General features: G+C 34.0%; 1 protein-coding gene across 1 annotated transcript in view; it reads left to right on the top strand.

The window, feature by feature from the left end:
• The window catches only part of LOC115447139 (trissin receptor), a 105,269-nt gene extending 80,852 nt beyond the window's left edge, over window positions 1-24,417 (top strand). The window contains 2 exon segments of the mRNA XM_037442049.1: window positions 20,189-20,347; window positions 22,188-24,417. Coding sequence (XP_037297946.1) covers window positions 20,189-20,347; window positions 22,188-22,682 — 654 coding nt within the window. The 3' untranslated portion in view covers window positions 22,683-24,417.
• The last annotated feature ends 746 nt before the right edge of the window (window positions 24,418-25,163 follow it).

The raw sequence follows: 25,163 nt of genomic DNA, 5'->3' as shown, positions 1-25,163 counted from the left end.
CTAAATCACAAAAAAAAAAAAAAAAATTTAAAAATATCTAAAGGTTGTATAATAGTATGTATGTGTTAAGAGCGTTTACGTGCCGCGCGTGAAGTCAACTATAGGTAATTCTTCGCAAAATTCACTCACACAGAGCCGTTGCGTAGCTGTGTGCGTAGAGTTAGCGCGTCGGCTATCTTTATACTTAGACCAACCAATTTTGATCTTTTCGCTTTAATTATCTAATTGGAATGTAACTTATGATTTATGAATTTATGATAAATGAAGAATTCTATTATTAAATATATAAGAATTCATCATGAAATAGTTTATATGTATCATTTTGTAATTAAAAAAATAAAATTTTTTAACAAATTTTAACGGCAATTTTACAAATTGTTATTTGTTATTAAAAAATGTAAGCATTTGCATTTAGAAAGTACCCTTTAGTAAAGTGGAGGTCATCATGAAGCCGAAAGATAGGCACCAGAACTCCGTAATCAGACAATAAATCAGGAAAATTACTGTGCTACGATGTTTATAATGGACCACATAATTACTCCATAGATCTGCAGTTTTTAATATTTAGCGTATTGAAAGTTTAAATTAAGTCATTAGAAATTACATATTGGAATTTATATTTTGAGTCAGAAGGTGTATGTAATGAGATGTCATTTTTAGGTGTATAACTAAAAAGTGAGAAATAAAAGACTTCTTTTTTCGGAAGTTGGTTATATTTTTTTGGATAGTTTTTTTTTTTAATAGGTATTGCTTGTCAGTGACATCGATCATCAATCGATCGATTGTACATCCATGTATAACAATTTACCAGTTTTATATCCATAGTTTTGCATAATATTTGCGACACACGACGAAGCAAAATAGTTGGTTCTGTACTTTTTGACCAACAGCAGTCAGCTTTGACTGTAAGTATGGGAATACCGTCTTTTACATCGCCACAGGCAACATCTTTATCAGTTTCTTCCCTAGCGGCCTCTTGCATCCTGTCCTCTGCAGCTAATTTCAATCATTTAGCTAACTCGTCGTAACATTTCATGTAAACATTTTGCGTTAATATTGGTAAATCTATGGAAGCTAACTGTTCGTTTAAATTTGATCTACCAACTTCAGTCATCATAGCTCCATTCACAGTTCCACGATATACGTCCATACTATCAGTATATCTCTTAGCGCTTAAATAGCTTAAATTCCATATTGCACATATTACACTTCATTAAAAATGTTGACTGCAAGCAAACATTCTCTTTCAATAGTTGTAAATGTTCGATACTACAACCTGTTGCTCTGTTGTGGTTATTGAGTGTTTTAATTTGATCCAAAAAATATTGAAAATCTATAATTTTGCGGCTTTTAATAACCTTATTTATTTTGAGTGTAATATCACCTAAAAATTAAAAAAAAAATATAGAATATACTATTATTGTTATCGAAGTTTACGCAAACACTACATACTTAAGTAAAACTGCATATGGATCTAGACGCGTTTAATTTATACAAGTATAATGACGCCGAAACCTGCACAGGGTTAAACGTCAGGATAAAATTATATGTAAAATTGATGTGAGCGTGTAAACCTAAACTAGCCCAAATAGTTAAGAAGATAGGTATACTAACTACTACTAGTAGTTTTATTCACTAGCTACATAAATTACCAAATCCCTTATTTCTAAGGTTCAAAGAGAAGAAAAGATATAGGATTCCGTCTCTCGTCACTTGAATTTTCTTAACAGTGCGCATCAGTGAACACAAAAACCTTGTTATTTGAAAGTAAGCGTACCTATGCATTATGCAAAAAAATCAGCCAAGTGCGAGTGGGACTCGCGCAATGGGTATTTGGCGAGTTGTAAACGTTTTGACAACGGGACAGCAAAGTGATTCTATAAGGCTAAGAACTCACGAAGCGGTTTTTACTCGCGCCCGCCGTGGTTGAGAAACGGCTGTTTTATTTCCAAACTCATGACGACCGGAGATCTGTGCGATTTGTAACCACCGCGGTTCCGATTATGTCCTGCAAAACTTGGCGAGCGATTATCGCAAGGCGGGCGGTTACAAGATGGACAGTTAACGGTCAGTTGAGTTCCAGAACGCCATGGACACATATCAGAAACGATCACGATGGAGGAAAATGGCGTCAGATTTCTGTAACCACCCCTCCCCTACCGACTACTGCAGTCGCCCACCTACTAACCACAGAGCGCGCTGGTGCTACCGTGGCCCGCACGATTCTACTAGTTGGCCGCCAATACAGCGGGTACCGCATACAACCGCGCACGCCGCGGGCGTAAAACGAGTTTTGAAATGTGCGTTTAGTCCATTGAAATGTTACAATTTAAGGACCGAATATTGCATTTCTTGGAGGACGCAATTTTATTTTTGGGCCATGTGTGGGGGGTCAATAGAAGCTTAATCTCAAGTTTGTGGGGTCGCCACCCTTGTCCCCCGGCCGCCATCTTGGAAAAAGGGGTGAAAACACTTTTTTCGCGATATCTCGGAAACAATACGTCTTACAAAAATTTTGTAAAGCCATAATTTGTAGCAAATTGTTTTGCCTGCAAATATGTTTTTTTTTCTCCTTTATCCCCAAATGGTAACTCATACCTTTTCTACCTGCATAACATTCGATAAGTTAAATTTGGTAACTTCTATGGCAAAGAAAGGAGTTAGGAATAAATAAGTAAAGTTGTACGAATTTAACAAAAAAATTGTAATAATATATTTACAATAAAAAAAATCAAAAATAAGTTAAACATTTTGTTTCGACCGGATTCTCATGAGCATTGACGAACCCGGTAAACTTTGGAGCGCTGTAACAGCGTTTTAAATGAATGAACTAAAAAAAATTATAGGGAACAATTTTCCTCAAAAGATCATTTACAAGTTAGTTTGAGGTAATTTTTTTATAAAATGTAAAAAAAAGTTATAGAGCAAAAAAGAAAACTTTTATAAACATTTTCTCACATTTTTGCTTATAATTTTTAATTTAGGGCAAAAAGTTATATAAACATACTAGCTTTTGCTCGCGGCTCCGCCCGCGTTATAAAGTTTTTCAGGCTAAAGGTTTCCGTTATAAAAATAGTAGTTTCCCGGGAGCCTATGTTCTTCCCAGGGTCTCAAACTGTCTCCATACCAAATTTCATCTTAATACGTTAGGTAGTTTTTGAGTTTAACACGTTAAGGCAGACAGATGCAGCGGGGACTTTGTTATATTATTTAGAACTTTTTAAGTGAAACAATCCCGTCATACATCATTGTTGCATAACTTTAACCGTTTACGCAGCGCAGGCAACGGAAGCTCTCAAAACTCATAATTTTCCCCGTTTTTGCAACATGTTTCATTACTGCTCCGCTCCTATTGTTTATAGCATGATGATATATAGCCTATAGCACTCCAGGAACAAAGGGCTATCCAACACAAAGATTTTTTCAGTTCAAACCGGTAGTTCCTGAGATTAGCCATTACTGCTTCGCTCCTATTGGTCATAGCGTGATGATATATAGCTTATAGCGGTCCACAAATAAAGCGCTATCCAACACAAAACGAATTTTTCAGTTGAAACCGGTAGTTCCTGAGATTAGCCATTACTGCCCCGCTCCTATTGGGTATAGCGTGATGATATATAGCCTATAGCACTCCACGAACAAAGGGCTATCCAACGCAAAAAGAATTTTTCAGTTTGGACCGGTAGTTCCTGAGATTAGCGCGTTCAAACAAACAAACAAACTCTTCAGCTTTATATAATAGTATAGATTTGTAGGCAAAACAATTTGCTACAAATTATGATTTTACAAAATTTATGTAAGACGCATAGTTTCCGAGATATCGCGAAAAAAGTGTTTTCACCCCTTTTTCCATGATGGCGGCCAGGGGACAAGGGGGGCGACCTCACAAACTTGAGATTCTATTGACCCCCCACACATGTTCTAAAAATAAAATTGGGTCCTCTAAAAAATACAAAGCTCATGTAACATTTCAATGGGCTAATTGTTTTTAGCTTAAGGTTCCTTTTTTTTCCTTCGAGTAACTATGCTCAAGTCTTTAATGAGTAAAAAAAGCAACAACCATAACTACAGACGCATGTTATAACATTAGTACATCAATCTTTTAGCTTTTGCTTTAGCCGAAGTTTCAGCGTTGTTACGTTTCCTTTTCTTGCCTAGAAATAGCTTTACTTCCCATTGTGTCTGAAACATAATAATATAATAATAATTTATAGTAACTACTAAAATTATTGTCAATCATTAAAGAAAAAAATATTTTACTTACTAAAGTACTAAGATGTGGCAATCACTGTATACACGTGACTATTTTTTCTACACACAGCAAAGTCCAACTGGAGTCTCGCCGGAGCGACGAGCGATACATCCTCTCTCTAGAAAGCCTCAAGGCGGACTAATTTGAAACGATTTGCGCGTTGCGTTTTATAGTGGTATTTAAAATATTTATAGAAAAATAACAGAACTAATTTTGTAGAATTTTTAAATTGTATGTTTTTAAGGAGATGTTCTTCTATTATAGTAATCCAATATTATATTCAATTAAGTAAGATATAGTGATAAAAAAAAATCATTTAAATGACCAACATTTCTGAAATTTTCGAATTCTTTGAATTTTTATTTCTCATGAATTAAACATAAAAAGATATTTTTTCTCTACTAACTTTTTTTTTCAGGATCTTTTTAGTTAGATAAAAATAACATATTGTTATGTTCCTTAGTGGTTTAAGATATTTTGAGCTTCGAAATAGACGTTCGAAGCGCAAATTTGAAAACCTCTGTTCAGTAATCATTAAACAATTTACAAATACTCAATAAATCTAAAAATTTTCTCTACTAACTTTTTAGACAACAAAATTTTCTATAATAATTACTAATTCATATGTTTTTAAAATAATGTTTTGATGGATATTATCTCCTTCGAAAAGTGCTGTTTTTGAGACATACGGCGCGCGGATGCGTAAACGCTCTTAAATGTAGTGAGATATGAAAACATACACGGCTTGTCTTACATTGTTGACAGGTAGCACCATAATATGGCACAATACACTCTAGATAAATTTGAGTGCGAAGGGGAGGTAGGCTCAGTTGCTATTCGATGGGAACGTTGGAAAAGGAGTTTAGATATATATTTAGAGGCGGCTGGTATTGACACCGATGCCAAAAAAAGAGCTTGTTTGTTGCATTTTGGTGGACCCGAATTACAAGAAATATTTTATAATATACCGGGTGCCAATGCACCCATAGACGATAACAATAAAGATCAGATCTTTGGAATAGCGATAAGTAAATTGGACGAATACTTCGCGCCAAAACAAAGTAAAATATATGAAAGACATGTGTTTAGACTCCTTAAACAGGGACCTGGCGAAAAATTCGAAAAATATCTTATAAGACTGAGACAACAAGCGACTAAATGTCAATATACGGCTAAAGATGAAAACATTATCGATCAGATCACAGAAAAATGTCTATCAGATGATTTACGTAAAAAGATTTTGAAAATGGGGGACAACGTTACCCTAGATATGATAATATCAGAAGCAAATGCGCTAGAAGTCATTGAACGGCAATTAGGTCATTTTGAAAACAAGACACAAGATTTCCAAACAGTTAATAAATTGACATCAGAACCAAATAAAACCAGTATTCAGAAAGGAAACCATGCGGAAGATGTGGGAGTCTCAAACATTTTGCTCGCGATGTAACTTGTCCAGCTAAGGGAAAGACTTGTTTAAAATGTGGAATACTGGGTCATTTCCAAAATCAATGCAGGACAAGACAAGGCCAGAAGAGAAAGTTAGAGAGAAAGAAGTTTGACAAAGGAAAAGGTGTGAAAAGACTTAGGCAAGTGAATAGTTTAGAAGAAACTCTAAGTATGGAAGAACAACAAACAGATTACATTTTTAATTTAGACAGTGAGGCAACTGTCAATTGCAAAATAGGTGGTGTAGACACAACAATGTTAATAGACTCAGGCTGTAACTATAACTTAATAACAGACAAGACATGGAAGAAGTTAAAAGAAAACAATATTGTAGTGAGGGCACAGAATAATAAACCTAACAAAAGCTTTGTGGCATATGGATGTACTACACCTTTGAAACTATTAGGTTCATTTCAAGCAAAAATAAACTTGTCTAACAAAAAAGAACATGCCACTTTCTATGTTGTCGAAAGCGGAACACGAAATTTACTAGGGCGAATTACTGCAACTTCCCTAGGGGTACTCAAAATCAATGTTAATGAGGTCGAAAGCACTGCGTTTCCTAAGTTTAAAGACGTGTTGATTGAAATACCTGTAGATGACTCAGTGAAACCAATTTGCCAACCATATAGGAGAGTTCCCATACCCCTAGAAGAAAAAGTAGAATTGAAGATAAAAGAACTTCTTAAAAAAGATATAATTGAAGAAGTCCATGGGCCTTCAAGTTGGGTTTCACCAATAGTCCCTATATTAAAAGAAGACGGAAGTCTTCGGTTATGCGTCGATATGCGAAGAGCAAATGCAGCTATAAAACGTGAGAATCATCCATTACCTACAATGGACCAATTACTGCCAAAGATCAGAAATGCAAAATTGTTTAGCAAATTAGACATAAAGGATGCCTTTCACCACATTGAACTCCACCCAGATTCAAGATTTATAACGACTTTTATTACAAATAAGGGTCTGTTTCGATATAAGAGAATGATGTTTGGTATAACATGTGCTCCAGAAATATTTCAAAAGACATTAGAAAGAATTCTATTGGGATGTGAAGGAGTAATAAATTTTATTGATGACATTCTTATATATGGAAAAGACTTAAAAGAGCATGATAATAGACTAAATAAAGTTTTACAGGTATTAGAGCAATATAATGTGGTTTTGAGACCAGAAAAATGTGTATATAGAATCATGAAAGTTCAATTCCTAGGACATGAACTATCCAGAGAGGGGATTAGACCTCTGGAGAAATATATTTCTGCAATTAAAGATTTTAGAGCACCAACGACCATATCCGAATTACAAAGTTTCCTGGGATTAATAAATTATGTTGGAAAATGGATTCCACATTTAGCAACTATTACAGAACCATTAAAGCTGTTACTTCGAAACAAATTGGGTAGAAACGCTAATATAACGGACAATTGGAACACAAGCCAACAATCTGCTTTTGATACCTTAAAAACTTCATTGATGAATATATCTACTTTAGGTTATTACAATCCGCACGATAAAACGATAGTAATCGCAGACGCTAGTCCAGTTGGACTGGGAGCTATTCTGGTTCAGACTGATAGTAATGGACCACGAATAATAGCGTTTGGCAATAAGACACTCAGTGAGTGTGAACGCCGTTATTGCCAAACTGAAAAGGAGGCATTAGCGTTACTTTGGGCAGTTGAACATTTCAATATGTTCCTTTTTGGAAAAGAGTTTGATTTGATCACTGATCACAAACCACTAGAAACTATATTTGGCCCAAAATCCAAACCTTGTGCACGTATTGAAAGATGGGTTTTGAGACTACAATGCTACAAATTCAATGTTAAATATAGTCCAGGCAAAACAAATATAGCAGACCCTTTATCAAGACTTTGTTCGTTAGTGCCACATCACTATGAAACTAAAGATTATATTCAAAACGTTATTGAACATGTCCTACTAACGGCTATCTCCTTACAAGAAATTATTGAACATTCACAACAAGACCCTGACATACAAAAAGTCAGAGATGGTCTTTACAATAGCCGTTGGTGTGACACAATCAAAACGTACAAAATTTTTTAAAATGAATTGTGCTTTTATGATAATATTTTGCTACGAGGGACCAGAATAGTAGTGCCATTAAAACTACGAGTACGGGTATTAAATGCAGCACATGAAGGTCACCCAGGTATCGTAGCAATGAAATCCAGATTGCGCACCAAAGTTTGGTGGCCAAAATGTGACAAAGACGCAGAAAATGTGTGTAAAGCATGCAAAAGCTGTATATTGGTTTCTATGCCTAATCCACCACATCCTTTAAAAAGACGAGAACTACCCACCGAACCTTGGGTTGATATAGCTATTGACTTGATGGGTCCTTTACCTAATGGCACTCATATCCTAGTAGTCATTGACTATTTTTCTCGCTATAAGGAAATCAAAATTTGTAACTCCATAACAAGTGCATTAATAATAGAAGTATTAAAAGATATATTTTCACGTCTAGGTAATCCAGACTCTTTAACAGCTGACAATGGCAAACAATTTACTAGCGAAGAATTTAAACGATTTTGCAATGATAGAAATATCAAAATATTTAACACTATACCCTACTGGCCCCAACAAAATGGAGAAGTAGAAAGGCAAAACAGGGATATCCTAAAGCGATTAAAAATTAGTTAAGCTGAGAAAATGGACTGCAAAGAGGCGCTATATGACTATTTAACAATGTACAATAGTACACCTCACACTGTCACAGGAAAGACACCTGCAGAATTGTTTTTTAAGAGACAATTTCGTGACAAATTGCCGATGATACAGGATTTGACATACAACTCGGGTGATGCAGAGATGAGAGACAGAGATAAAGAACAAAAAAGAAAAAAGGCAAGGAATATGCAGACAAAAGAAGACGGGCCGCGAGTTGCGAACTAGAAGTGGGGGATAAGGTATATATAAAAATATGAATAGAGCGAACAAATTAAGCTTAAATTACGACCCCACATCGTACTCGGTAGAGGCAAAGCAAGGTGGAGACATACAACTCAGGAATGATGAAACAGGGCAAAAAGTTAGGCGAAACGTGGTACATTTAAAGAAGGCAAACGGGGAATGGCAAGTGATAAGAGAAAAAGACCAGGAAATAACCAAAGATCAAATAAGTGACATGAGTGAGGAATCTAAGCAATAATTAAATATTTGTATAATCCTGAAAAGAAAATTTAATTAATTAAAATTAAGCATTTGTAACAATTAATTTGTATTAACGTGAAACCATATGAGCAGTTAATAAACACTATTACTAAAACTTTATAATGTGGTTTTATATTAAATATCTTCTTAAAAGAAGAATAAGGGAGGGATGTAGTGTATGGATATTTATTATTATTTCCGTCTGTCGTCTCGAACTATACACAACGCAAAACCGCGGGTAGATAGAACATTGTCTTGTTGAGTGGCGCGGAGTGAAGACGTTGTGCGTAGCAAACGAGCCGATAAATTATAATATAATACGATATAATAGAGGCCATTACAGTGCCTACTTAGTTATATAATTTAGTAATTTTGAAGCCTCATTATACACTGCTTCTTGGCCTTTATACATAATGTACCGAAACAGGAAAAATATAATATTTATTATATAATATATAGCAGAGATAAAAAAAATTGTCACCAAAAAATTTACAAAGAACGTTTTACTTATTTCCATTTTCATGCGATGGGTATATTGTATTTTAAGAGAATCTATGTCATAATATTTCTCTTTAACCTTATGCGGGTTGATAAATATCTCTTTATATGCAAAGTGCTGCAATATACGTAAACACTTACACGCGCATGTGGAACCGGGTGGCTGTGCCGAAAATTGAAACAAAATTCCAAAACTTAATAGAGTAGTTGTAATATATTTGCTATTTTAAATCACAATAGTCTAGTTTAGTTTGCAGGAGGTAGAATATACTTGATATCCGCCCGGTTAGCGACCGCTGTCGGTCACGTAGGTAGGTTTTAGTAGTATAAATGTAACTTCTTCTTAAATCTTACTATTAATTTTATCTTACTAATATAATAAGTTCAAATGTTTCTGAAAATGTATGGAGATTTGTTAGAAGTAAACTCATAAACAACTCAACGAGTCCCCGTAACCAGCTCCCATGGGAAATAATATAAATTTTTAATCAGTTTTTTAAATAGAAGGCGCTATACGAAGCTACTGTGATTTCCAGTGTTTTATAGCGGGAATGGCTTTTCACGCTGACGAAGCCGCGAGCAACGCCTATTTTAAAATTAAAATATGTTTTTTATAGTGATTGCTACCCTTTTCTTACTTTACTCCTACGGTTTCGAGTGGTACTAAAATAAATTTTCGGCATAACTACCTCGTTATAAAAAAAAAACATTTATATTCGCTGTTACCAAAGTTTGCATAATAATAGACATTCACTAGCGTTTTTAGACAAAAAACAACAATGAATATTTTATTCAATTTGTATAAATGATTCTTAAAATTATTCTTAAAGATTTTAGTTTCTTTATTAAATTTTTTATGAATTTTTAACATAAAACGGGTTAGTTATTCGAAAGCCGTATTACTTAGGTATTGAATTCAAAAAATATAGTCGTAATAATATTATTTAGAAGGTATATTTTCAACAATAATACATGTCATAATGGAATTAGATTTTTTTATGCAAGGTTAAATTATTTATTACTTATACTTACGCCCGTATTCATAAACGTTATTTATCTAAGGAGGAGCGTTGTTGTGCTAACAAGTCTGTTTTTCATATTTGTGTCTCAATACTAGCCAATTCAATCAACACGGCCCTATGTCTACACACTGCGAAGGCTGCCACGCCGCGCCGTCAGCACTGAGAAACAGACTTGTTATCACAGCAATGCTCCCTCCTTAGATATTTATAACGTTTATGAACAAGGGGGGTAGTTACCTATCTATATATATAAAAATGAATTGCTGTTCGTTAGTCTCGCTAAAACTCGAGAACGGCTGAACGGATTTATCTTATCTTGGTCTTGAATTATTCGTGGAGGTCTAGGGAAGGTTTAAAAGGTGAGAAAAATTCGAATAATTGCCGGGAAAATCCTCAAAACAGCATTTTTCTATTTCCCATACAAACGTTTTCTAACTAATGCGTAGAGTCAATTTGAGCTTTATTGCTATTGTATAAAAGTTCACTGTTGTCTAAGCAATGTAGGTGTGTTCCTAACATCAAAGCAGTGTGCGTTGGAGCACAGAATATAATAATGTAATGTCGCGTTCTGAAACTCAACAAAAGTGATATCGCGGACCCGACTAAATTGAACAGTCACAAAATTTAATATATCATTAGTTATTTGGTTGGCTTCACGATATTATTTCTTTTGTTTTACTTTAAAATGCATGTTTTCGTTATGGTCAATTTTTGAGCTACTTTTGCATATCTATACTTATAATAAATCTGTAGAGAGGTCAATTCTGTACATGAAATATATTTCCAAAATAACTGGGGGTGATTAGGGATCGATACTGATGCCAAAAATGCAATTAGTAAAATTTTTGTCTGTCTGTCTGTATAACCGTTATAGAAACAAAAACTACTCGACGGATTTTAACGAAACTTGGTACAATTATTTGTCATACTCCTGTGCTGGTTATAGTATACTTTTCATCACGCTACAATTAATAGGAGCAGAGCAGTGAAGGGAAATGTTGGGAAAACGGGAGAAGTTACTCCATTTTTTAAGCGTCCGTCATTTCGTGTGCAACCTTAATGGTTAAAAGTTCCTTCGATTTCACCAGGATCCCATCATCAGACCCTGACCGGACAATCGGACCACCTGCATACCACCATAAATTAAAAAAACATCCCGACAAATTGAGCACCTTCTCCATTTTTGAAACCCAAAATCCACGCGGGCGAAGTTGCGGGCGGAAGCTAGTCTACTTATAAAATGTTTAGTATTGTCATCGGCTTTCATTGATCCACAAGTGTTGTGTTTGTTAATATGATAATATTTCTTTTTATAGTAATTTAGGTTTTAGTCTGTATTATTTATTGAGATATAAATTATTTTTTTTAACAAGATACTCATCAATAAATCAAAAATATAAAGAACCTTTCAAAAAATTCTTTAGATAATTTATATTCGCTGTGTGCGCGACATGGCGCGTACCTCCGCAAAACTTTGTCTTTCTTTTAAAAGTTGACAAAAAAAATAAATTAACATGCTCTGATTGATACAGATAATATTCCTTTCCGGAAAAAAAGAAATATAAATAAACAAGACATTAAATTCAACCTACTTTGTTAACATTCATTAAACATATTTTTACCTAAATGACTCAAATTCCTAATTTTATTATTAGGCGTCATAAATAGAATAGTATTATTAAAGGTAACGTACACGTGTACTGTCAATGTAAAATATTGGATAAACTTGATTATTGGTACAAATTAAATTGATTAATCAAAACACTATGTCCTACTTACCTTTACAAGCACACTTTATTGAAGTCGTTCGAAATATGGCTATATTGCGTGCTTACATAGACTTTAGTAAATTATAACAGTTACCCATGCAAATAAGGGCAGATTAACGATATACATATATTGGTCTATCAATTTGGTTCGTAGTCTCTGTAATTAGCGCGATGCGTGTGGTATTCAAAATAAAATATTTTTCTCGTACCTACCTAACAGTGTAATCACGTTAATGTACTGCGACCATGCTCAATTCTTACCTATTAATCATCACGCGGGCCATTAGTAGAATACTATCTAACGTCAACATCAGTTTGAAGTTGAGCCCTTCACTGAACCACGCTCTTCTTAATTTTTGCAAAAAATTCAATATAAATTATTTTCATCTTCATAAAAATTCTATCATTCGATTCTAATCTCGACTGCTTTTAACTATAAATTGAATATTTTTCCAAGTTTAAAATTGGCCCGATTTTGAGGTACTGAATGATGGAACGTGTGAGTGAATGGGCAAACGACAGGCAGCGTTGTGTCCGCGTAAAATCGGTCACAGACACCACCGACGAACACCTACACCGAGATGGGAACTGCCGGTGCGTTGTCAACCTTTGAGGTAGTTTGGACGTGTGCCAATATTACTAACCGAATGAAATGCAAAGCGAACCTTTTAATTAACGTGGTTTTCTATCGCTGACTACCAACACCAAACATACGTGATTAATTTATGACTTAAGCCACTGTTTCTGAAACATAGTACAAAGTTCTGGTGTCTAAAAATCACAATAGTATCTGCAAAGATTAGACATCAGAAAGGTGGTCAGTCAAAATGTCAGGTTTAAAGCTTTGTACAATTAATAGAATGTTCCGGCTCCTTATTACTTCAAAAGGTTAGAAAATGTTGCACGATACTACAAAAGCGACGTACTTTAATAACAAGAACGTCGGGTTAAAACACAAGTGAATACTTTTTTGTATTTATTTTTCTCCTTTACTAGCAAAATGTTTTACTTTTATCGTAATAATCTGAAGTAACTGGACCCGATAGCATGTACACAATAGACATACCTACTGTACAGTAGAAAATTTATAAAAAGAAAGAAAAATATTTTTTTTGGAAACTGGTTGGGCGGTGAACAATATAATTTTACAATAAATTTAAGTACATATCGAAAAAAAAGATGTAGTAAGGTAGACACGTAGCCGTACGTACTTAGATACTCATCCAAAATAGATGGTATATGTCCCACCAAAACAGTGGCAACATGATGTAGATCAGCACATACCAAACAGTAAACAATGTCTTCCTGTGTGAAAGGACGCGTCCGTAAACGCGAAGTATACGAGCCAGCCTTAGTTCTCCAAAGCATGCAGAATATTCCTGTACTGTCTAGTACTAAAGTGCGTTGTTTTGTTCTTAGGATTATATGTACGCATTTAGCAACAAAACCCGTCATATGCTTGAGCCATCGATCCAATCACAATCGGATTATAGATATAGCTATACGTTTACAGCTATACAGTTTTGTCCAATGACGGTCTGAAGTGCATGACGTGTAATTAAAACGTCGAAGAACTCGCTTGAACGTGCAAAGGGGTTAATCCCAGGCCTTAGTACTCCGCAAGCCGCTCCAGTTTACTTTACATGTATTCAAATGACACAGTTTCTGTAATGTTACATTTTACTCAATTGTTTATTTAGAACTTGATTGTTTGCTTTTATTCCTCCTGACAATTATATCTTAGAGATTACTTACTTTTACAAATACGTACGAAAAAACATTTCTTAGACCTAGTTAAATCTATATCGTAATTGAAATAGATTATCCGGCGCTTAAACATGCCATAAATATGAATAAATATGATGGCAAAATCTCACTGGTAATCCAAAATAAACACATCATTCCTCTGAAAGAACGTCAAGATTATTTACAAACATGTCTGCTTTTTGTCAGATTGATAATATTTTTCGGTAAACCACGTTTTGTTTACATAATTGGTATACGCTGTTCTATGGCGTGGCGCCTTGCACATCTATACACATTTTAAAACAAAGTCCCCTTTTCTGTCTGTCCGTATATTATTGATTTTCTCATAATATTCCAAACGGATTTTTATGAAATTTGGTATGGAGATGGTTTAAGACACTGAGAAGGTTTTTTTTTCCAAATGTTTCTATATTTAGAGTTTACAATTTCGCATTATACTAATTTTGATGTTGTTCGCATTGGGTGCGGGGGGGGGGGGTGAGGTTGCGTTATTTCGATACGTAATTTGCTTCCCACCTCGGGAAGGTTATAGGCTACTTTCTATCCCGGAAAAATATATAGCTGGACTTTTATTCCGGTAAACTCGTTCACGCGGGCGAAGACGCGAGCAAAAGCAAATTTTTTAATAAAGACATTGTCTCTCTGTGTAATCCCATTGTATAATATCGAGCACGATTAAACTTCTGTCCAGTACTCGGATTGTGTGTATGAAGCAATTTTGCTAAAGAATTTTATACGTTTAATGAGTTATAAATGCTCCACAATTTTCGTCACTTCCTTACAGTCCACAGACGGTTTTATGGTCTTTGAAAATATCTTCAACGTTTTTATTATTTATTAGAAGCAGATTTTGTTTAAAGAATAATTTTAGTATTTTAAAACTGGCAGTTTAAAGATTACGACGCGGCCACAAAGACGTCGCGTAGGTCGCAGACGGCCAATACAGCAACGATTTACATCAACAAGATATTTCTATCTAAAACAATATAACGTTTTTATGTAGAGTTTTTTTTATAAACCTCACCCCTAAATGCACCAAATCTTTTTAACCACGTTGGTTATTCCGATTATTAGCAGAAACGTGGTGGCGCCACTATTATAGAAAAATGTAGCTTAAGTACCCTCAGAGTCTAACTGTTACCTCAAATTAATTGCTGTTTTGGTATTTAATTCGTAAAAGTTCGTACATCGTTCGGAATATTAAGACAAAATCTCTGAACTTTAATTCAGCTTGAACTAGGTATAAGTCCCAACTTTCTCGACGGGAATATGTAATGCGAATATTATTTCATGCAAATACTTCAAAGATAACATTTAGTTAATATTGATTTTATCTTACTCAATAATGTATATCGTAGTATTAGACAATGATCTTATTTTCCTAGTAAATTATATACGCATATACTATAGAGTGTGTAAAACTTTATCAATTACTCTCTAGCCTCAACTTGTGCCCACCTGCACATAGTAAACTCTGATAATATTTGGAATTTTACGAAAACGAGCATTATTCATAAGTTCGTCCGACCCAGACACTTTTATGTGTTCCATTACCATTCAACACGTGTTTACGACAAAGAAAAAATACGTATGTGTATATGTTTTAGTCCTTTGATCTCCTTTTAACATCTAAACGAAAGTAGACCTTCATATAAAACAAAAATTAAAGCAGCAAAAGACTAAATAAAACGGGTATCACAAAAAAAGTCGGCAACGCGGAATGAATGTGCTTAGAATTAATTGACTCGGTATTTTTGTGTAAAAGCAACAAAATTCTTGTTGGGCTGACAGCACGGATTAAAACACAAGACTTCGTTACAAGTGGATAATAAATTTCCAAACTTTGATTAACGTATTTCGTTTTATTTGAGAAGATTGAAGATAGTTCTTAAGAGCATAATTAATATAAGCATATATTACAAAAGTTCGAACATTATCTGAGCCTCTCGAAATTGCTCGACATCAATATTTTAAATATTAGCTACAGTGGCGCGAGAGGAATCTGACTTGAGCCGAAACACTGACGGAGGTTGGTTATTGCTCGTTAACTATTATAAGTTTGCACCCCTCATTCATCATCCAAGACACGTCCTGTGGGATACAAACGACCGCATCCCGGTTCCAATCAGAGTCAGCGTTCTGGAATCTACCACGGCTGCTTTACTTCTACGTAATCTTTTTATATCTTTTTATAGTACATACTTTCCAAATTTATCTGAATTTTATTCATTGCATAAAAATTAAATATATTGATTTAAATTACATAAATTGTGAAAAGTGCTCATGTAAAATGTTCGTTGTTATATTATTTTGGTAACTTCAGAATATTTTTATACATTACATATATTTATTTTCCGTTCAACGATCGACTATAGCTATATTCTTACTTTCCCAAGTTTATCTGAATAATCTTTCTATTCATCACAAAAAAATTAAATATATTGACTTAAATTACATAAATAATAAAAAATCCTCATCTAAAATGTACGTTGTTATATTATTTTGGTAAATTAGGTATTTTATAATTTTTTTATCCACTGGATGATCGACTATAGCAATATTTTTACTAAAAGTATTGCTGCAAGTTGGTATATCGAGTTTTTCACATAAGTCAATATTTTAAGCACAAGAAAAGTCAATCCTATTTTGTTTAACTTACTGAATTCAGAAAGTGTGTGGTGCGGTGATAAATTGGCACGGGTTCATATATTACAGTTTAGTGAAATTCAACGTAGACCACGCAATCACAAATATTAGAATTTATAATATTATTCACATATTATGTAGACCACGGAGTCTATCACAAATATTATAATTTATAATATTATTAAACGTAATACAGATAATTTCAGACTTACAAACTTAAGACATCTTACACGGTTATGAAGGAAAATTAGGCAAAGTTTACAGAAAACTTTGGCATGCCAGTCCCTCTACTAGTGAGTTATGTTCAATTACTATTATAATAAGATTACAATGAATAAAACATATATAAGTATTTATTACTAAAAGTACAATAATGATTACTATACAAGAGGACGGATTGTTTGCCAATTAATATTTTTTATACATGACTGACTCGTTTCATGGTTATTGACTTACCGATAATAGTGTAAGCTTTAGTTAATTAGAACCTGATGGCCTTCCTAGCTTAACTAGCGAGGGAGTTAACGCTGTTTAGGAAACTAAGGTTTAGGCATTTTTTGTAACGTGTTTTTTTTATCCGGGAACGGCATGGTGACCCCACTGCACCTGATGGTAAATGGAGTGGGGTCCAATAGAATGTCGACTGACGGGAGATGATTACCCTTCAGCAATCGCCACAATTATGTCGGCCTGTTGGAACCGGATATACACAAGCTAATCCCGAAACGCGATACACGTGGGCCTTACAGTGGTCGCTACCCGGGCGGATATAAAATATGTCCATCACCAGCAAATTTAATTAACTTCTGCTTTCTTCAAGGATACAAGCGTGGCAATATACAGATAATGTGGCATAATGCATAAAATATATAATCTCAGTGATAGGTACATAAATTCAATCTGCATTCGGAACATAAATTGAATTATTGTTAATTGAATAATTTACCAGAACCAAGCGCAAACCGCGGACACGTTGTGCAATTTGCGTTAAATAATGTAATGTTTAGAATTCATGTCCATTATCCATTATAATAAGTCATGAAATAACGAACATCACTGGATTTATAAAAGAACACTAACAAAATAATATCGTATCAAGCGTTTATAATTTATGATTCAATGCTTTCACCAACGCCAGTTTCAAACTAAGCTATAAGATTTCCTTAGTAAGTAAACTATTGATACCTAGAATATCTTTATATCGAGTCCTTGTTAACTCAACGGTATCTATTGTATCAGTTTTCAATACAAGATCGCTTTGTATTAAACATCAGAAATCTCTTTAATGTCCATTCCGTTTGAGATACCTACTCCATTTTTTATAATACTTAATCAACTTTTGTTCTTTGCCAAATACTACTTACCTTAATATTTTCATACAACTTATTACTTTTACAATTAAAGAAAAAAGCTATTAAAATATAAGGCATTGTAAACACTCTTAGCCCGGTTTCCAATATAGCACATTGTTCATATATCCTTCTAAAACTTTACCAAAACATTTTAAATTATGTAGGTTTATACGTCTGCGACCGCAAACGAAATTATATCTGCGATTCGAACGGCACCTGCAACACAATTATGAAAATAGCTAATTTTTTTTGGTGGATCGTGCAGTGGCTCAGTTATTATTTCTATAAAGTGGACTTTTATAATAAAAGAATTTTAAAGTACTTTGTATTGTTTCTACTATTTCAACAACATACCTTGTGTGTTCGAAGTTGAATTATAGATAAGTTTTATTATGTTTCGCGTTTTGTTACATTTTCACATGATTACTGAACTCAGGTGTTGTTCCTGCATATTCATCCGATTTATTGTTAGATTCTTGTCCAATATACTTGACTTCCAAATATTTGTGATCTCCTAATACAGTCAGGTACCACGACCAAGATTTTAATTGTTTACTTTTTTGTTTGTTAATAAAACCGTCACATAATTCGTAATAAATAGAAAATAATACTTACATGTCGATAGCATATGTATATACTTATCTACATTAATATAATATTACGGGCCATGGCTGTGAGTAATCATGTTCCTAACATAGCCCACGATCCACCGTTTCCAGAAATTGATATATTTTTGGTGTTTTTTGTTTGTTCTTTTATTAATAAATTTTATATTATAGCCTTTTCTTGAATTTAATGAAACGATTTTAAAAAAGACTCTTAAATAAGATGGGCCATCAATAGTTCCATTACGTTATAAATATTTTATATTCCTACTAATAGACCTTAATCGAAAGAAATTTATTTTAAGTTTATTCTTCCTTATTCACACGCCTTTCCTTACGAGTATTATCGTATTGTATTTGCATATTTATTACTCTATTATTATTAGGCACATTTTTAGCAATTGACATCCTGCGGCTGATAATGATGATGATTTATTACTCTATTTATCCTTTTTGTGGCAATCATTTTGGCCACATATTTATCAATAAATTACTTGTTATATTGTAATCATAACACAGCATTAAAAAAAGATATTTTTTTAATGTTCATTATATTCAATTATAATCCTCAATATTAACTTATATATATTGAGGATTATAATTCGATAATTTCGATAATATTATTTCATTTACATGTAAACGATATCGCAGAATTCGTTTACATGTAAATGAAATAATATTATGGACTTTATTATTCAGCTCTATTACTTCCTACCTTTTCAAATCTAATAACGCCAATAAACCTTTGGAAATTTGATTCCTAAAATCTTACATTTATTGTAGCACATCAAAATATGACTACCGAATTATATATACCCTAGTTGGGTGTGGAACGGACTGCCGAGACGAATGTCCGCAGGTTCAAATCCCAAGGGCACACACCTCTGACTTTTCTAAAAAATCATGTGTGTATTCTTTGTGAATTTATCGTTCGCTTTAACGGTGAAGGAAAACATCGTGAGGAAACCTGCACACCTGAGAAGTTCTCTATAGGAATTTCGAAGGTGTGTGAAGTCTACCAATCCGCACTAGGCCAGCGTGGTGGACTAAGGCCAATTCCCTCTCAGTAGTAGAGGAGGCCCGTGCTCAGCAGTGGGCAAGTATATAATACAAGGCTGATTATTATTTGATATTAATTATATATAAGATTATAAAATAAAATTCTTCATTAGTTAAAAGGTAAACAGCCGTCGTAGTGTAATCGTACGTGCTACCACTATTGCACTGAAGTCTCGGGTTCGATATCTGCGTCGGGCGATGTGATATCAGATTTCTCTAATCAAAATCAACCCAAGCTGATACTACTAACGCCGAAGTTTATAATTGGGCCCCCTGTAACGTGGGACCTAACACAGCCAGCGAAATGTGTGTGTGTATTGTGTTAGCGCTGCCTACCCTAGCAGGCGTGATCGCAGCCTGGAATTTTGGAGGGGGTCATTAATAATAAATTATGTCGAGTAAATTAGACTTTATAGCACAACACACTATTTTTAGATTTTTCAAATTTGACGTTTACGATTGGGAGGGGAGGGGCGTCATGTCTCTGTGACCCCCCCCCCCTTCAGACCGCGCCTGACCCCTGGAAAGGGAAAAGACGTGATGCATGTAAATTAAAAAAAAAAAATCTAAATTAATACATTTTTATCAGGTTTTATATACGAGAATTGCTGTTGGGTTGTGGCAAAGCTCTCACGCTCTTCAGAGCATGGGTAGAAGCCAGTGCTGCGCGACGCAATGCCCGCGACCGGACAAGACCGCATCATATGAACCACAACGGACTTTCATCGGCACAACTGAAGACAACAAGGTGGGAAACGATTTTATTTCACATATTTTTATAATTATGTAAACCGTACGTAGGATTTTAGATGAATGTGTATGTTTACGAATAATAAATGAGAACTCGTGGTAATGCAACTAAATCTCACGCACTACTACGATCACTATGATCGGTGCCATTCATAACTATGAAAATTGTCGCGACATTACTATCATTGTCAAACTCGAACGAGTGAAAAAAATTATCGAATATTTTTTTTTTTATTATCAACAGTACAATCAATCCACTATTTTTTTGATCCTACAAATTATTCTAACGAACCACATTTTGATTCCAAAATGACTTTAAAATCACAGTGTATACAAACATATACACCGTGTGAAAGAAAACATACAAATTTGCGGATATAGGTATGTACTATAAGTATATACTTATGGTACATACTTACATATATCCGCAAATTTCGACGAAAACTCTGATAGGCTCTTATTACCTGCGCGTCCTTAATTTTGGTATTCGGTAATTATACGATGACGCGGCATGAGACGATGAAACATTACCTGCGAATAGGTGCATACGTGATTAAGCCGTATATTTTTGGTTGGAATATGAAACAAAATGTTTGAGTGATGAAAATGAACGGACTCGTTTCTAAATGTATGACGCTTATAAATTTTGATTTTGTAAAGGATGCCTCTTTACGGGTTATAAATTAGATTATTTTAATTATCTCTCGTCATTTGAAATCATCAATTGTAAACATTTATATCTAAGTATTTTAGATTTACGTATGTATCCAAGTATGAAAAACAGTAACGAGTTAAGACATCGATCAAAGACAACATTAAATAAATAAATATTAATGTTCCAAGTAAAAGCTAATAGTTACACAAAAATAGTTATCATTATTTTGGTTAAAATTGGCTGATTAAGATTAAAGATCTGGCTCGCTTTTGCTGTGGTACTCTCACTATTCAATATAGAGGTAAACTTTAAATGGTTCATGTAAAGATATAAGCCGTAAGCCTAACTTGAGGCGGACTTAAGCCGAGCGATGCCTTGGACTAAAGCAACAAAACACCGGGGCGAGAGACCCTGTTCGGAGCAAAAAATATTACGGACGCGGGGCTCCGAACAAAAAATGTTCCTAGTATCAACAGTTCATGTAATCAACTTTTGTTGATTAGATGCTAAATGGTGCTCCAATGCACCGCGCGAGGTTCCAGGTCATGCCCCGGTTCGCTCCCAGACCCGTCCGTCTCTAAGCCGCCTCTAAACCTAAGCATAAAGTGTAAATCAGTATCTCATTACGAGTGATCTAATAAGACCTCTCCACCATGATGTCGAGTTCGTAAATCGAAACAAAAAGTATCGTTATTGCTTTGGAACGGAATATAAGGGAATACATTTTCACACAGCGCGCGAACTTTACGCATTCCTATTAACTGAAGCGTGAACTAAGCAAAGAAACTCTTCATACAAAATTGTTACGTGCCGCACACTTGACACGTTTGGAGAATTTTATTTTATTGATTTAAATACGTAGTAAGAATATCAATCTCAATTATTGTATTTGCTGACAAAATATTGCGTTGGTAAAATAACTATGTCCATGCTAACGATAGTTTGAATAAAACATTCGGCAATGGCTAAATCTACCTTATTTAGGATAATCTATAGAGGCAGATTAAAGCTTACTCATAAGTGTATAGCGTGGTCCACTTTTGAGTTTAGGTATATCCATCCTACAACCGAATCTTTAAGGTATCAATCTATCCACTATTCTAACAAGCCGTTTCTTAAATCCACACTAATAACACAGGAAAACTACCATATAAAATATTGAAATGTTACAATATTTCTATAGCAGAAAGAATCGGCAACAAGTGCGAGTAAGAGTAGTGGTACTACGAAGAGCGGGCGCGGGCAGGAGTCGCGCGATTGCCACCACCTGAGCCACTTGTCGCGCAATGTGTTGCGGGCGCGCCGCGGTGTCGTGCGCATGCTCATCGTGGTCGTGCTCACCTTCGCCGTCTGCAACCTGCCCTTCCACGCCAGGAAGATGTGGCAATACTGGTCCAGCGGATACGAAGGCACCAGTGACTTCAGCAGTCTCCTCACGCCACTGACGTTCCTGTTCACGTACTTCAACTCTGGCATAAACCCCCTCCTGTACGCCTTTCTATCGAAAAACTTCAGGAAAGGCATGAAAGAACTGTTGTTCTGCCATTACCATGGGAAACGAAAAAGCGAAAATTTAATAGTTTTAAATCCTGTAGGCGTCGGGTTACGACGCAGCTCGACGCGCTCCACCCGAGCTAACTGCAGCACTGTGACGATGGCTCCCAACGGAGAGTCATGAGATTTGCGTCGGCGGCGCTTCATTTACAAAGTGGAAAATATTGACATTTCCTGATTAACGGAGAGCACGGACGAGGTGACCGACAGCAGCGGCTTCTACACCGTCTCGACAATTTCTAAAAAAGATTTGTATGACTGAGGACAGCTGAGTCGGTGCTCGACAAACGTATAAAGACATTTCGTGATGTGAACTATTAACTTGGTTACAAACTTATCGGTAACTTGTTCGATGGTGTATTTATTTATGTTACGTAGTGATCTCACGAGCTTAACACTTCAGTAGATAGGTAAACATTGTGATTGAAAGGATTATGTAGATACAACAACGAAACTAAGTTAGATACCTACATATCTGTGGAGAAAAACCATTAACTGGCATCAACGCATGTACAATATGCGAAGTCTCATACTTTCCTTCTTATTTATATCAAAATAAACTAACCTAAAATACAAATAGTGTTTAATGTATATACATACAGAATATGCTGGGACTTTTAAAATGAAATATGAGGTTAGTACCTAATACCTTACATGTATTTTTAGTTTTCTTGAATTTTACAGAGTATCAGAACTGCGATATTATTAAGGTCTTTTTGTTTTCAAATGTTACTAACTGGCAAGAATTACTTTATATTGATATTGTTTATTGCTTAACAATAAGAAGATAATTATATATTTTTTAATTACTATGTGTGCCAAAAAAATATAATAACTTGTTTTGCCGCTCTGCCTAGCGAAATATTCTGCTACCATAATTATTTTCTTGCCCCTGAATAAGGCTATGTAGCTCATGAAAATAAATCACTAGTCATTTATTTAAAAAGTTATAAAAAAGAGAACATTAACGTTGTAATGTACTATAATGAATAATCATTTCCTCTATATTTTTGTTTCCTTATACCAAAGATTGTTTACGAAATTAAAGTACAAAAGAGTAAAATACAATACAATTGTATGCGTATGTAAAAAATAATTAAGAGTTAGACCTTAAAGAAAGAATTATTTATAAAGTAAAAACTACCATATGAAAGGTGGAAGATAAAATATAGTAACTAGAAAGTAAAATTATTTAACATCTTACAACAAAAATATATATTTTTTTACTTGAGTAGCTGATAGTGATTTAAAACTAAGCTACATTACTTTACAAAAATACAATAACTAGGTACACTTATGCATGAAAACGATTTATAATTCGCGAAGTAACTGTTTTTGTAGATTTATAAGGATAAAAAAATAACTTATGTGTTATGCTTGTTCAATGAAAAAGGAAATAAAAAATGCCTATTATAGAAGTCAATTTCATTAATTGAGTTACTTGGCCTAATAATATAATCGCAAAACTTTATGCTTTGATAAAATAATGTTGGCACACACTCAAATTAAATAATATTTTATTCGTATCTAATATTCTCACCAAATCCACCTCTCATTATGATAATAATGAGATCAAAAGAAATCCTTCAAATAGAACAAACATAAATATAATCTCAGTAATAATTGTCCCTAAATTTTAATTTGTAGACTAAGTAACTGTTCATAGAGTATACAATAGATAAGTAAAGCAAATTATAATATGATAAATAATGCTTCCTGATCAGGTTTGTGAAATTTGTACATACTATAAATTATATGTATATCAATAACTTATAAAAATATTAATGTGTGTATTAATTTTGCATGTACGAATTTAAAAAAAAAAATGTAAATATGATGCATCAAATGTTTGTACTTTAATTGTATTTATTATGAGTAAAATATTTATGTATGTAAATGAAAAAAATGATTTTGTTACAGTAATGGTGTAAATATACATTTATCCAAGTTATATGCCTGTTTTTGTAACATTAATATGTTACTGCTCCCACATTCCCATATATCAGAGGACAGTAAGTATAAATAATAAATACCTAAGTGAGAGAGCTTTAATCGGTCATTTTTCGAATATTTCATGAGTGTTATACCAATCCAAGGGAAAAATTACTTACTGAAATGTTCAATCAGGGCATATTTGTAATATATAATGTGTATAAAGCTGCTAATAAAGTTGTATACTGTCATCTATTGGATACTACTTAAGTAGCGAATATCAATACATGACTCAGTTTGTCCGCAAAGAGGTTTCATAGTAACAACTATCTAGATAAATTATAAATTTCAGTTTGTTTTAATATAGTTTCTCTCATATTACTTTTAGGCCGCTGCTAATTCTGAATAAATTCTACTCGTCACATAAATGTTTAAGTCGACCAAATACAGAAGTCACACTTATAAAATGAGTACTATCTACATTAACTGTTTAATAATTGTAAAACAAAATTCTTGGAACATGTAAACAGGCCCTTAAGATCCAAACCCTTTAGTTAGATCATGTCTCAATGTTTAAGTAAATATAATTATTATACATACATATAATACTCACCTTATTATATTCATTCATTTAGAATCATAAGTTTAGTATTTCATGGTCTTACAATAAAGA

This window comes from Manduca sexta, chromosome 23, assembly GCF_014839805.1.
Source record: "Manduca sexta isolate Smith_Timp_Sample1 chromosome 23, JHU_Msex_v1.0, whole genome shotgun sequence".
NCBI lineage: Eukaryota > Metazoa > Arthropoda > Insecta > Lepidoptera > Sphingidae > Manduca > Manduca sexta.
This window is presented reverse-complemented; position numbering and strand designations above follow the sequence as displayed.